Source organism: Bombus bifarius, unplaced genomic scaffold (assembly GCF_011952205.1).
Source record: "Bombus bifarius isolate JDL3187 unplaced genomic scaffold, Bbif_JDL3187 scf7180000008004, whole genome shotgun sequence".
Taxonomy (NCBI): domain Eukaryota; kingdom Metazoa; phylum Arthropoda; class Insecta; order Hymenoptera; family Apidae; genus Bombus; species Bombus bifarius.
In genome coordinates, this window is record NW_022884382.1 from 62,292 (window position 1) to 78,516 (window position 16,225).

Here is a 16,225-nt window from a genome sequence, read left to right on the forward strand (position 1 = left end):
ACATACTCTTATTTTTCAATGAAGCGTATTTATAAGGTACGTTTCATTTTTATAGTATACAATTTTTGTAGAGATTTGTAGATCTCTTTTTAAAGTCTTCCTTGTATATGAAAGAGAAACTACAAAATAATACCAAATTTAATATACTTGAATCTAATTAATTAGTAAATGCTATAAACAAAGATATCTTGAAAACTAGCCAGTAGCTATTACTATTCAATATCTTGTTAACAACAGCATTGTTGTACCGACAGATATGAGTCTGATGGAACTAAAACTAGTTTATTTTGCTGTATCGCACACAGGACGTACGGGCTTAATGACTGTTTTATGACTGATTCTAAAAACATTGACCTGATCCCGGGTACTCAAGAACATCGCACTGCGTCCCAAACACAGTAAAAAACATTTTCTGACTGAAATCATACATTTATCCCTTATTTTTATTTTTCATTCAGGATACACATATTTATGTATATACATAGGAATATACATTCATAGGAATATACAGGGTAAGTCATCGATAAAACCGAATACCTGTTTGAAATCACATCAAATTTAATACAATACAATTATAAAAATTTTTGTTTATGTTATTTCAGAACTACCTAACAAACCTATTTTAATGATTTAAAAATCCATTGTTCTATTTCTTATTTCAGTTTATCTTATGAACTTATTGTAACTTTTACTATTTCATATCTATTTATATAAACTAATGTACTAAGTTCTAATTATGTTCAATTATTTGTTAAAAAATTTTTTTAATTATAGGATACTTTTATAAATTAACTTCATACTGCGTTTGTGCTTTATTGAGTGTTCGTTGGGATTGGTTACTCTTAACCATCCCTGATAAATATTAGGGAGGCCGATGGATTGACTTCATGATACGGTCAAACGTCATGTATTCTTAATCCATTAATTCTTCATTCAGCAATTTCTTTAATAGACTGTTCTGCAGCCCACACATGTGGCACTTTAAAAAACTCTATTTGTTAAAAGTCGGTTATTGCACAGTTTCATTTCATTAAAATATCATAAAATTGTCATTGTCTCGTAGCTGACAATAAAAGTGATGAAATTCGTAGAATTTTATTCTGTCGTATATCTGTTCTACTATATGATATTCTTTTCCGTGTATTTCTTAATAATTAAATTGTGAATGTTTATACATTAATGCAAAATTTGGAAGTGAAAAAATTGGCAGAATGTGTGTAATATTAAAATATGTATCAGACATACGAAATAAAGCACACGTGTTGTAATATTTAGTAGGTGAAATAAGTCTTGATAAACATGAAATATGAATTTGCATAAATATCCGCAGTCGATTAATAATATATATATACTTCATAAAACTATATTCATTAAAAAAAAAAAACAGTGCCGACTTTGACAGAGACATGTAAAAAATCTGATTATCGCAAATAATATTCGTATAACATCGTATGACAAACATCGGTTCACAATGCGACAGTGTTCATCCATACAGTTAACCGAGGCCGATCAGTCGTTCGAAAGCGACACTGTTGAGTTGTAGCCCGACTATCGAATCGTCAGTTTTCAAGATGTCTCTGTCGAAGCTGGCGTTGTTTCTTTTCCTTAAAAAAGTTACCTGAAGTATATATTATCTAAAAACGCGAGAGAGGAGACGTCATAGAATAGAACAGATATATAAAAAATGACAATTTTTTTATCTGTATCTATACTTGAATGACACAAAATTCTTTTAATCCAATCGAATTAAGTCTAAAAAAAAGTGATTTCGGGGACAAATTGTAGAAATGTTTTCGCACAATCTGATTCGGAACGGTACGAGCGACGTTAAAATAAATTGCCTCCACCTTGTCATAAACAAAATATCAAGTAAACGTACAACATACGACTTCTTTTTACATTTCGCTTTGTTTTACAACCTATTAATCATACATAAAACGTATCAATAGAAAGTCATTGCTAATAAGTCCGTTTTTTTTTAAATCGTTTACAACTTTAGTTAGAATTCTATAATTAGAATATCAAGACTCTGTGATAAGTCAGTACTAGTCATACCAGAATAATATGCCAGATTTCGAATTGATCCGTCTGTTAGCTTCCGCACAATCAATTTGTTAACTTACGAAACGGGAAATCTTAAATTTGTATAATTTGTATAATATAAATGTATGAGCTTATCTCAGTTTATCTTCCAAGCTTGTACGCTTTCTGAAAGATTTATATTTTGATGTCCAAATGAAAAGCTTATTTTTCATTCAGGCGCTTGACTAAAGTATAGACATAATCAGTTTTGCTTAGTTGTAAAATGCAATACCTTTCGCTTTCTCATTCTGCTGTAGTAGAATTTGTTTCTATCGATTTCTGAGATCATTTCATGTACATTAAAAAAAAGTTTTCCTGAGATTAATTGCCTTCAAGATAAATTTTTCTCCGAGATAGTCACAGAAACAGTCAGTATCACTACAGTGAATTTTGTTTATAGTTGTGCATCTGTAGCAGCGCATACGTCAATTTAGTTGCCGGCCACCAGTTGCTTATCTTCTGTTTATAAACGAGAGTTGGGCGAGTTTAAATGTTCCATACATAATTGCATATACAAGGCAACAGAAAATATTTTATAACTCAATTAAAAATAAATATCATCACTGTATTGGTTTGTTTTTGAACTAGATTTTTCAGTCCGGTCACCGCTTGTACAAAATAATAAGAAATTAATTATAGACATAATTAATGAGTAAATATGTAATCGATGTTATTTTTCGAAATAGAATACTTATTACATTTACATATACATTTTATGTAAGCGTTGCCGACTGCCCCGCGGTGGCTGGATTGAACATATTTATCCAAATCCAAACTTAATATGTACACTGATGACAATCATTTTTAATTGAGTTATACAGAGATTTTTACAGCTTCGTATATAGGCGTGCACAAACCTTCATCTCGAATATTAAACAGAAGAATATAAACAGAAGATTTCGATCGGGTTATTTTATCCGGTTGCTGGCAACTAATGTAGATACATATGCTACCACAGACGCCCAATTTTCTGTAGTAGCAGCAAGTTTTTTTGCAAATATCTTAAAAATTAAGACCAATCGCCAGTAACATATTTAGAAAAAAAGTTGTTCAGAATCATGCTTCCCACTACATATTAAAAATATAAGTAATGTATAATATATAAATATAATGTATAAAAATGCATCAGAATCGGAGAAGTTCTGTTCTATCTGTACATTTACCAAAGAATTAATACTTATTAAAATAATGAAATAAGATAAAGGAAAGAAAATTTAATTATTTTCTATTTTTAATATTCAATAAAGTAAATTTACGTTATATGAGGAAGACGTGACGTCATTTTAAATTTACAGTATATATAGATATTTTTATGCAAAACTATATTGCAGTATTTCATAAAAAATAATTCACTCAAGGTCGTGAATTACGATCACAATGAGTAAATTCACTCAAAATATAAAAATCGCGATCGATGTGATAAATCATTGTTGGTGATTTCGCACATCCTTAATAGACATAGAATATATTATAGGTGCATAAAAAGAATTAAAAATATTTTTTACATGGAGAAAATAAGGTTAATATGTACCTATATGTATTTATATATATATGTATTGCCCACATAGTATGAAAAAAACGTTATATATTTTATTAATATATAAAAATACATAGTATAAGCTTAGAATATTGTTACAAATATGTATCATTCACAGCCCTCAGAAAGAAATCTATAAGATAAAATATTAGGATTGACCAGTGATCGAAATTTTATATATTGACGTGTGGTACGACCTTAAAATCCCTAGCAATGCTATAAACACGCTTATATATACAAATGTACTTTTTTTCAAGGAATGTAATGAAACAACTGTGTACTTCATTCATATATAATGTAATGAACAATCTATTACACACACCGATTAAATTATTTCATAAAAATTTGTTATGATTCTCCATAAATGTAATTAACTAACAAACTCTGTACGTGTATTACAAAATAACTTGTTTTTCTTGTGCAAAGAAACAATATGTCCACTATCCTTTTTGGCGTTCACAATTTTCTATTTATCACATATTACAATATAAATGTGAGATGATGTGATTGCATTAATTGTTTGTTTGACAATGTACTGTATTGCGGAACTTGTTCTCGAATTTTGTTTGTGAATCATGACAGAGTCAGAACTTTGCCGGCTCTGCGCCGAAACCAAAGAGAATTTTATTGGAATTTACGAAGCAGAAGGACAAAAATTAGCCATAGAAGCTAAAATTGCTAAATGTTTACAAATTCAGGTAAAAATAGCTCCCTTTTTTTTATAATTCTTTTTAATGCAATAAATTTAATAATTCTTTCTATTTTTTTGTTTATCCTAATGAAATATAATTTCTTTCGACTTTTAATCTGATATTACGTTTTAGTATTATTGGATTAATGTCTATATTTACGAATATATATGTATATTGTAGTAATATTTAAACTAAAATACTGCTTACAGGTATTAACTAATGATGGATTACCACTTACAGTTTGTATAGATTGTTGTATTTTATTGAATCAGTGTAGTGAATTTTTTGAGAAAACCAATCAAGCGCAAGTGTCTTTAAGACAATTACTTCTAGATCCTAAAGTTGAGCCACAATCATTAGAATCAAATATAAATTATATTGATAAAACTATTGCATTTCCAAAAGAAGAAATTGGCGAAGGAATTGTTGAATGTCATTTATCAAATTATATACATGATACATCTAATGCTTCACGTAATTACTTTATTGAAGAAAATAAAAATGATAGCCATCAAAAATATGAAAATGAAGAACCTCAAGATAATGTGAAACAAAAAAAATGTAAAATTCAATTTAAAAAAACGCCGCTTAAACAAACTAGAAAAAAATTAAAACGAAAAAGTCAAAAAATGGAGGACCCAGACGTATACATAAGTGCTGATTTAAAAAAAGAACATAAAAATATAGATATGAAAACAAATATTAAAATTCCAGATAATTATATGACAGGTAAATATAATCATTATAATAGCAAGTAATATACACGTATAAAAACTATCTATAAAGACTTTAAAATATCTTAAAAATTTATTACCTTATAGTAAGATGAATGAAAGTAGATATTAATGATTTTAATAAAAATATTAATATTAATACAAGTATAACCAAAGTTACAAGGATCTAAAACATATACTCAAAAACCATCGTCTGCTTACAAAAACTTATAGATATAAACATTATTTTTTTTAATTAAATAGATTGTGGTAGATAATGGTATAATGGTAATACATTTTTCTAGGATGTCTACTGGTGAAACAAAATGAATCCCCTTATTTATATTAAGCAGAATAAGGCGTTAATTTCTTGCCATTTATGGATAGTTTTTATTAGACTGAATAACATTTACTTGAAACATTTTCTTTCATACTGATAAATTCTAATAATTAAAAAGTTTTGACAAAAGATGCTTATCTAAAGAGAAACTTTATGTGAAAAGAGGAAAGGAAAACAAAACACATTTTACATTGAGAATCATTCTATTAAATATCCAAAATGATGCCTTTGGTCTTGTAAACAATTAGTAGGTTTTTCATAAATACTGGTTTAAACATTTAAGAACAGTTAATGAAGTAATTGATAGATATACTATATGTATTCCTACTTTTATATTTCCTTCGTTATTATTTTGTTTCCATTCATACATACTTCATATTTTCTTCATTGTTTATACAAAGTTTTGTGCTTTACATAATCCTATTAATTGAACAGAACTGTTTGTTTACTTGTCTGGAAGATTTAAACAAGACTAACCTTATTCATTTTCAAAGAATGATGATGAAGGAGGATGATTGATTCATATTCAATTTTTCAAAGACCTCTCAGTTACAAAGCAAATAGAAGAACATGCTTGTAAATGGAATCAAAATAATTAAAATAATTGCTTATAATTGTACTTAGAATCCAATTTTGTTTTTCACTATACGACTTTGTTTATAGAGAATGTAAAAGAATGCTTCAAATAAATACTATCCATTAGGATAATAATTATTCTGTTAAATAAAAATTAATATCACATTTCATTTAAGATAAATACTTCTCATTTTAGGTGTGTTTCATTACAGAGTAGTTACATTTTATTAGAGGTCTTCTACCTCTTCTACCATACTAGTCACTCTAATAGTTACTCTGGAAAAGTTTATTTGCATATTAACGATTAACCCATGCAATCCACTGAAGTAAAAACAAGTAAAGTCAATATCTCTCTTTACAGTAGTCTCTAAGAAAACAGTTCATAATACTATACATGTTTGAAAACGACACCAAAGAAGTGTAATTTCTATTTGACACATATAATATCTCTAAATTATTTATTGTTTACCAAAAAGTTTTGAATATATACATATATACACAGGATATTCACACTATTTTAACTCCCAGCATCTTTCTCATAGTTGGTTAAAAGAGAGACATTTACGATTAAGATGAAGAAAGATAAACTTTTACTATTTTACAATATGATAGCTGGAATATATTTTTAAATTGTTTATGGTCTCCACATAATAATAAAATGATTATTAATGTATGTATAATATTATTATGTTATATGAAGGTGATTATTGAAACAAACCGATAGTCTGCAACATAATTGAGTTCAAGTTTATTAAAATACGAAAATTAATAAAATATTTTGTAGTGCTACATTTATTAGATAAAGTTATAAAATTGTATTTTAAGAATGAAATTCTTTGTATTAAAAAGCACTTTTAATTGCACATGTAGTCCAATCAATAATCAGATTATTTCATTGTTGTTTATATATTCATGGAAATTAGACAAATACAACCTATATATACCTATATATATGATTGTTGATATATTGCAAATATTCATAGTTAAAACCCATATAAAAAAAAGTAATGTGTAACAATTGTGTTGAATTCATTTTCTGTTTATTATTAAAAGTATTATTTGTATTTGTCTTACTTATTAATTAAATCATTGTTGCACACAGTGTATCATTATGTAACTGAAGATAAAATGGATATATTGTGTATTTATTATAAATCAAATAAGAATAGAACAACTAATTCATTACTATATACAAAAAAACATTCACATAGATTCTATCTTAATGATAAGCAATTTCAATCGAAAACCATACTAAGATGGAAGTATTTGTAGGAAGAAACCATACATTCGAAAAAGCAACATAGATACTAAAATAAACAATTTTTTTTTTGCATTTTGAAGAAAATCCGTTTATTTTAATGCAGAAAGTAACTACGTTATGTAATATTTCAATAGATTCTGTATATAAAATTTTGGAATTACATAGATACATATGTTTTAAGTCTTTAATTGCGCAATTATTAAACGAAAGTGAACTATAACGTTGTAGAATAATGTGCAGGGTGTATAAACATTTTTGGTAAAGCCCACTTAGTGTCTTAGTAGTCTTTCACGCCCTCAGCTGCAAAAGTCTAATAATATCAAATCGCTTCTTTGGCACCATTGAGCTCTTGTTGGAAGTCTTTATGCAGCAAGTAATTTTGTAATAATTTGAAATCATGAAGTTAGGTATTTCACTTTATTGAAAGCGAGGTATTTCATGTGTTAAAGAATATTTCCTGTTTCCTCATTAATACAATGCTATTTACTTTCATCCTAATGTCATCTTACTGTCATCCTAAATTTTAATTGTTGTAACTCCATTTTTCAAAAAAATGTACTTAATCAGTTCATGTATATATGTCTCATTCGTATAAAGAATATAAATCTATGATTATATGATGAAAATTCTACTTAGAAAGCAACAAATATTCTTTTAAGTTTTTTTAATCCTAACTTCATAAAACAATTTAAACTTCATAAACTTCCAACTCAATTTTTTCGATTTACAAACTGCAGATAAAACAGTGAACCAAAGGGACGAAATGTAAACATTGTAAATACTGTCAATATAAGTGTAAGTACAACTTTAACATCATTTTTTTAGGAGAACAGCTGAGTTGTAACCCATGGTTCTTTTAATAAGTTTAGTCCCCGTAATGAATAGAATACGATGCAAGTAAAAAAATTGACCTTAAAATTCAAGGTCAAGACTAACATATTATTAGGCGTTCATCTTTACAACAATACTTTAAATGAAAATAACCTGAACTTTACATATACATTTTTAAGATTATTGGGAAACGTTATTCGTCACCACGGATATGTATTTTCATTAAGACCGAGCTCCAGCTCGTAATTTTGCAATTATTAAAGGGTGTTTGGGCAACATGCGATCTTTAGATTTCTTATGAAACCACCTTAAATCTATCGTTTATGTTATTTTGTTGATAGATGCAAATAACTTAAAGAGATGAATATTAGAAAAGCATTAGTACAAAGTACACAACGAAAATCATTTTGCGAATTTTATATATATAATCTGATTGGCCTGCATGTATTGTTTCTTGATATATAAAACAGTATAATTTTTAATAAATGTACTGTTAAAAAAACGTTAGAAATATTAATTTAATTTTTATAATTTATTTTGAAATTAAATGAATATATAAAGACAATTTATTCTTATTATGAATATCTGTGCTCAGTCATAACTACACAAATAATCGCAAATATTATTTAATGTATTTAATATAATGATGAGAAAAATATTTTACATAGAAGTCATATATAGAGATTTTCAAGTAATTTCAAATAATATTCATTAAATAAGAATTTCTTGAAATAAGATTTTCAAATAATATTCTTAGAAAAGAATGATTTAAAAATGTTAAAAGTCCCTACTTTTTTGTTTTGTAGTGGACTTCTGTCTAACCGACTCCTATGTGTCAGACTTATGATTTATGATCAAATAAATAAATGGTCGGTTCATCCGAAAGTATACAGTCTGTTCTCTGTAATGGTTGGTACGATTTTTCAAGCATTTCCGCTAATGTGACGAAAAGAATAATAAAGTAATTAGTATTCATTTGGCAAAAAATTGCAATAATAATATCAAAAAAATGTTGTATTGAATAAAAAATCAAGATCATCATGACATTCTTAAATGACACCATATATTGCTTTTTATGCAGTGTCAAAATTGACACTTATACAAATTCAGCGATGCCATAAACAGTTGCTGTTTCCCAATAATTTCTTAATAAAAATCAACTTAAAATACATGGTGATCAGCAACTGGTGAGTAGTTCTAGTGGATACAGGGTAGTTCGCCCCAAAAAGATAAGTTGAGAATAGAGAAAATTTTTTTGAAAATTTATCAACATCAGCAGGTGGTTATTATACGTATGAAGATAAGTCAAAAACGTTTAAGGCCTTATTTTCAAGCAAATAAAGTTTGAATATGTTCAATTAAATACTGGTTTGATACACGCGCATGATACATTTTCAAATCCATTTTTCTCGAAAACAACGCATGTTAGAAAGAGTCTTTTGTACATTTTTGGTTTATTTATAGTTTAATTCTTACTCTTGTTCAGTCTAATTTAGTTATACTTGTCAAATATTTATACTAAATCTTCTCGGAAACGGAGCGTTATATGAAAAAGTTCTATTCTATATTTTCATCTTATTTTTTCTTGTTAAATCAAACTGTTGTATAATAAATTACCTTATTACCCTGTATAATAAATTTCCTTATTAATGTGTAAATCAAATATAATCATATAAATATGAAAATATTCAGTAAGCTTTCTGAACATAAATGATAATACTTGTCATAAATTGAGTCTCGTACTCATGGTATATATTTGTATTGTTACAGTAAGTGCGTTTTGAACTTGTCAGTTTGATATAAACGAAATATAGATAAATATAATAATATAAAAAAATAAGGAAATATATATAAACGAATCTTAATATGTCTATCTACTACAGGAATGAAATATTTTTTTAATTCCATGAAGTTGATATGTTATATGGTGATTATAAAAGAAATCACGCAAGACGGTGAATTGGAAACATATAGAAACTGATATACGGTTCGATGCAACAAAAAATTTATCACACTTCAAGCTGATTTTTTTAATTGGAGGAAGGCAACTGTGTATGATATTGTGTATTCGTTTCGATCTTACTTAGTCAAATTTGAATTTTTATTGAATAACCTTTTCTTGGTAACCTTTATTACCGTAATTTATTTCCAATTGAGTATTGAATAACTTTTGTTCAAATATTTTTTCATAATATTAGTAGTCACAACGAAACAATTATCAATTATCCAGCATTAATTAAAAAAAGTGTGCATATATATCTATAATGTTTACATCATTTACATATGTAGTGTGTCCGCTTTAACTGAACTTACTGGAATATTTCATTACGAATTAAGAATATAAAAGAATGGTAGCTAATTGTTTTCATCTCGATAAAGTTGTGGCCGATTGAATGGAACAGAATAATCAGGAATATACTGAAAACATATATGTCATACATTATTTACCACATTGCGTTTTACAACATTTTATAATAGCATTTCTATTATTTGTTATATAATACTTATATGTATATCTATATTATTTATTTCAATTTATCGCGTGTCTTCACATTATTGAACAAGGATTGCAAAAAGAGTTGAGAATTTATATGATAAATAGTATTTAAATAGACTAAAGAATCATCAATAAACATAGTTTTTAAGTTAAAATAATTTTATAAAACACTACTATAATAATGTAACTGACATTTCGGTTTTAACGTATCGCATGAAATATGAAAACAGAGGATTACCTAAAAATTTTTGCCACAGTTTTCTTTTACTAGCATCTGTGCTTAATATCTTCTTACAGAATTGCAAATATTGCAAATGTCGCAGATATCCAGAATCTATCATACATGTCATCGGTCAAATAACATGTACAAGCGAATATAAGGTGACTAGTTATAAAACAGTAAAAAGAAAGTATAGAATAAAATTTTTCCGTCTGCGGTTAGTTTTCGAGAAAATCGAGTTTAAAAATTTGTCAGGTATGCTTGAATTTGATTAATTATCGACTGATTACAAAAAAATAATTCTACATGCGAAAGTAAGTAAAAAATGCGCAATAAAATTTTTTCATTTAAGGCTTTATTTTCGAGAAAATAGAGTTTGGATATGTTTAGTTAAGAATATACGCGTATGATCAATTTTCAAATTTATTTTTCTGAAAAACAACGCATTTTGTGAATAAATTTTATTATACATTTCCAACTTACTCTCACATGTTGAATAATTTCCTGTTGACTATTTACTCCTGTCCAGTCTGGAATTAACGGAATTAATCTTCAAATATTATTCAATTTTTAGACTCCTTTTTTTCGTAAACGTCATATGAAAAATTTTCGTTCTATATTTTTTCCTTATTTTTTCATAAGAGATCATTTCATGCTCGCTTGTACATGTTATTCAGCTGGTCCCTGTACTTCCGTAACTTTCTTATATTTAATTAAAGAATTATTGAATTATAGGGTTCTATTAAAGCTTTATTTATTTAAAATGAAACATCGGTAACTAACGCATGCAGATTTTGCTAAAACTGTGCATAATTGTCATTAGCCGAACTTAAAAATTTTGCTGCATTTTTAAAAAGAGGACAAGAGACCTTTCTAAAGATCTATTGATCTGTGTGAAAATGTTTCGAAATAAATCAGTTGTTTAAGAAAATTAAATTCCACCTCTCCTTTTTTTTGAGATATTTTAATCTTTTTCAGATGAGTAAGGGCTTTTATTTATCCTCAGTTCAGCGATGTCCAACAATATGTAATTATCGTAACTATTCCATCCATAATATGGTTACTCTTATTTTGTGCATTTCGTATACTGCCTGTCGTTTCAATTAATTTAGTTATTTCAAAAAGAAATATATATATATTTCGAAACACTGGAGTACTAATTATAAATAAATATATTTATTTATTTATTTATATATAATTAGTACTCCAGTGTTTATAAATATATTTATTTATTTATTTATTTATTTATATTATATATATATAGTATAATTATATATAAAACGATAACAGTAAGTTTATTCAATGTAATTGTTACAATAGCGATGTTCTGAGAAAACATGCTTGAAATATAAATACTCTTTATATGCCAAGCATATCGAAGTAAAAATCCTCCTCATACATTTCACCAATGAGTTTTATCATCCTGCATTGTAAAACAACAATCTATCAGATTTTGGGAATGAAAGGTTCCTTTCTCTAGATATCCACTTTTATGCCACGAATGTTTAAATGAATTCTAAAATCTAGAAGAGAAAAGCTGATTACATATAAGAGATTATAGTTTTATAATATTATAATTCAGTAAAATGACTTGAACGGACAAAGTTCTCACACAATATTTCCATATGGAATATTTCCAAAACTGAGAACATGTAAGGCCAGAGTCTGGAGGCGGTACTTTTTCTATCATTGTTTCTTTAATATCATGAGAAAAAATATCTCTTTTTCTTGTAGGAAAAGGTGTAAGAATCTTGGACAGCATTCATTTCATGAATCTAGTAGCAATGTTCAAGATCTTATATTTGTCAAGAATACTTCTATAAATGAAGTTTTAGAGCAGTTGATCATTAATTTGCCAGATTTCGAAGCAAAAAATGTCGCTAATGAACATTAGAATTTGAATAAATCTTTCTTTACTTTAGGTTCGAATTGCCTATATTACTTGATTTTTCTAAAATAAAATAAAGAGATGAAAACAGTCTTTTTTCTACTCTATTGAAATATTAGTACAGAAATCTCCATTTATATAATCTTCATTTATTGGAACGAAATTTTAGTTAATGCCTAATTATTTGCCTAATAATGCTTAATTAACTCTTGTTAGTCGAATTCACGTATCTGAACACAAGCTTCTGTCATATCAACAAAAAACAATAAATGAGGAAAATTGGTCAGCTCCTATTATATGAAGTACAGTTATATGCTTCAGATAAATAGAGTTGAGTATTATAGAATAGAGAGTATTATAACATATAACTGCCTTCGATTTTATACTTATATCATTTCCAATTGCTATTTCTGTATTTCTAGCATCTTCTCACTCACAGTGTCAATACTGGACCTATAAGTGGTAAATATAGTATAAAAGAATAATAGATAACAGTAAATACTCTATCTATCATATGATTGTAATGAACTGATGTGTTTTATTTTATAAAAAAATATTGTGTACAATGTATAGATGAAACTAATGTTATTACAATTTTTATAAACCTTGTAATTAATGGCAGAAATAACAACCAACCCATGAAATACACAAAACTAAAACGACAATATTAGACACAATATTTACAATAATTACATCTATCAATAAAAGTCCTTTTCATTTGAACGAAATTAAATGCCGTTTTTCACACAGATTTATAAGTCTTTAGAAACGGTATAATTTTTTGATACCTTGTGTATTATATGAGCAGTTAAATAGAAGGCGTGATTTGGATGAAAAGGCTAATTTCCTGTATATAGTAAAAAAATTACACGAAGAAAATACAGCAAAATTCTTAAATTGGTCTAATGAATAATTGAAGATATGGTGTCAGTCTCTGATGTTTTTTTGTTACTTTAATATGTACTAATATTTAAGTCCCGAATTTTTTATATATTATTTTTACTAAATAGTAATTCGTATCATGTATATTTTAATATATGCTTAAGTGAAGTTCTAATTGTGTATGTCTATACTGAAAAGTTATGTTAATTATATCAGACAGTATATTGGAAAAATTATATTTATACTGTAATTTTTAAATATAGGTACTGATACAGACTTAGAAATTATAGAAGCACATACAGTAGAAATATTAAAACGCAAAAGAGAAGAAAGTTTAAATAGGTATCCATGGCTTTGCACTGATTGTAATGATAAATTGCCTAGTTTAGAAAAGTTAGAAGAACATCATGAAACTATTCACAATCAACAAGCAAAATATATGTGTGTTTTATGTTGTAAAGTTTATGATAAATATTATGGTTTTCTTACTCATGTCAAACGACACAAAAACAAGACAAAATTCAGGTAAAATTCAGGTTTATTAAGTTATGTATAAACTGTTTAATATACATAATCTTCTAATGAAACTATTTAATATATGTTATAAAGTTGTGAAGATTGTGGAAAATCATTTGTACATAAAAAGGTGTTAGATTCTCATAAAGCAATTCATAGTAAGGAACGATCTCATGTATGCCAAACCTGTGGGAAAGCATTTAAACAACAAAGTGCATTATATATTCATAGTCGGTGTCATTTACCAGATACTATGAAAAATAGATTTCCATGTGATCAGTGTGACAAAAGGTATAACTTTATATATATACATATGTATATATATATTAATTTTGTTTTTGTTTATTGATATAAATTTATTTATTTGTATATCACTTTATAATGTATATTCTTTGTATGTGTATGCGCGCACGCACACGTTTATAGTTTATATTGTGAATATTTATAAGTACTGATTAAAATATGTCATTTGATAATTTCATATTTTATTTTGTTAAAAATATCTCCTATGTACTATACTAAAATATTACACAGATTATGATTGACTCAATCAACATCTCTAAATTAATGAAGATTTGCTAAAGAAGTACATTGTAAAATTGACTTTAATTTTAGAATTCAAGTCTAAATTTTAAGAAGAAATATCAAAAAAGCCATGTGTCATAATCTGATATTATCTTAAATATTATTTTAGCATTACACAAGTTTTTCTGATGTGACTATTTTAGAAATTCAATATTATATTTACAATATATTTAATTTCTTCAGCTTTTATATCTCTTTCAAATGTATAAAATAATTATTCTTAGGAATATTTCTTTATGAACTTGTCCATATAAATGCTTTTATGTTGCAACCATTATGCTGTAAATATTCTTATAATCTGATTTTTATAACCATAATGAAATTTTTCACAAAGTTTTGATGTTGATTGAAGCTTACATTTGAAAGGAGTTGCTTTATTCTATATTTTAATTCTTGAATGTACATAAACTTGTCTAAATTTTCATCTTCCGAATTGCTTTAATAAAAGTAAGCTGACAAAATATGAATAATAATATTGTAAATATTGTCAGTCCAAGAGTTAATTAAGCTGAAAATACCAAATTATTTTTTATTGTAATACATATTATCCTTTTTGTGAGAATACAATAAAAAAAAGTATGGCCTTAAACTTCAAGATTATAATTTTAGTACCTCATGAATTTTAGCATTATACTTGGGTGATATATAAGTAAAGTTTAAGTAGTATGCGAGTAATAAAAGAAGTTTTTCAGATTTTCAACAAAACCAAATTTAGTCACACATAAACGTATCCATTCTGGTGTTAGAAATTTTACATGTGATCAGTGTGGCAAGAGCTTTATTCAAAAAGGAAATCTAGAAGCTCATTTTTTAACTCACTCTGCAGATAAGCCATATAATTGCAGTCAATGCTCAAAAGCGTATGTTTATTAAAAAAATGTAATTTATAACTTACTTGTAACTATGTTTACATATTTAATGTTATTTGCAGTTTCAAAACACCACTACAGTTGAAAAAACATGAGACAGTTCATACAGGTGCTAAACCACATCAATGTGCTGTATGTGGAAGAACTTTTAGAGAAAAAGGTACCTTAAGGGAACATCACAGAATACATACTGGTGCAATGCCATTTACATGTGAATTTTGCGGTAAATGTTTTCGATTTAAAGGAATATTAACTGTAAGTTAATTAAATGACTAATACAGTATTATTTAAAAAGCAAAAAGTAATATCATTTTAAAATTTATTTTCAGACACACAGAAGACAACATACTGGCGAACGTCCATATAGTTGTTTAGAATGTCAACATCATTTTACAAATTGGCCAAATTATAATAAGCATATGAAACGTAGGCATGGAATTAATACATCTCATGCAAAGCATTTGTCACAATCTCAACAGATACAATCACAGCAGCAATTACCAGAGCAGCAATCAGAACAGTCACAAGCAGATCACTCAAATGCTTCAGAACATTCACTTTCTATATCCCCTATGGAATCATCAGCTGTACATGTAAGGAATTATTGTATTTGATCTAGTATTATAGTTCATAGTATAAAAATATATGTGGCATTATGTAACATATGAAACTTATTTCAAAGATGAATTTAAAATGATATTACAAATTGATATAAATGTGCAACACATTTCATTAC

At 26.9% G+C, this 16,225-nt stretch overlaps 1 protein-coding gene across 4 annotated transcripts in view; it reads left to right on the forward strand.

The window, feature by feature from the left end:
* The first annotated feature begins 3,820 nt into the window (after positions 1-3,820).
* Positions 3,821-16,225, forward strand: part of LOC117206303 (zinc finger protein 260-like) — a 35,452-nt gene continuing 23,047 nt past the window's right edge. For 2 of the 4 annotated variants that reach the window (XM_033445521.1, XM_033445524.1), the window contains exons 1-7: positions 3,822-4,317; positions 4,521-5,040; positions 13,783-14,044; positions 14,129-14,326; positions 15,313-15,480; positions 15,552-15,744; positions 15,819-16,082. In XM_033445521.1, the coding sequence (XP_033301412.1) occupies positions 4,195-4,317; positions 4,521-5,040; positions 13,783-14,044; positions 14,129-14,326; positions 15,313-15,480; positions 15,552-15,744; positions 15,819-16,082 (1,728 nt within the window). In that variant the 5' untranslated portion in view covers positions 3,822-4,194. Of the gene's footprint in view, positions 4,318-4,520; positions 5,041-13,782; positions 14,045-14,128; positions 14,327-15,312; positions 15,481-15,551; positions 15,745-15,818; positions 16,083-16,225 lie in introns of those variants that run through there. The other 2 variants (XM_033445522.1, XM_033445525.1) reach the window with 2 other exon arrangements.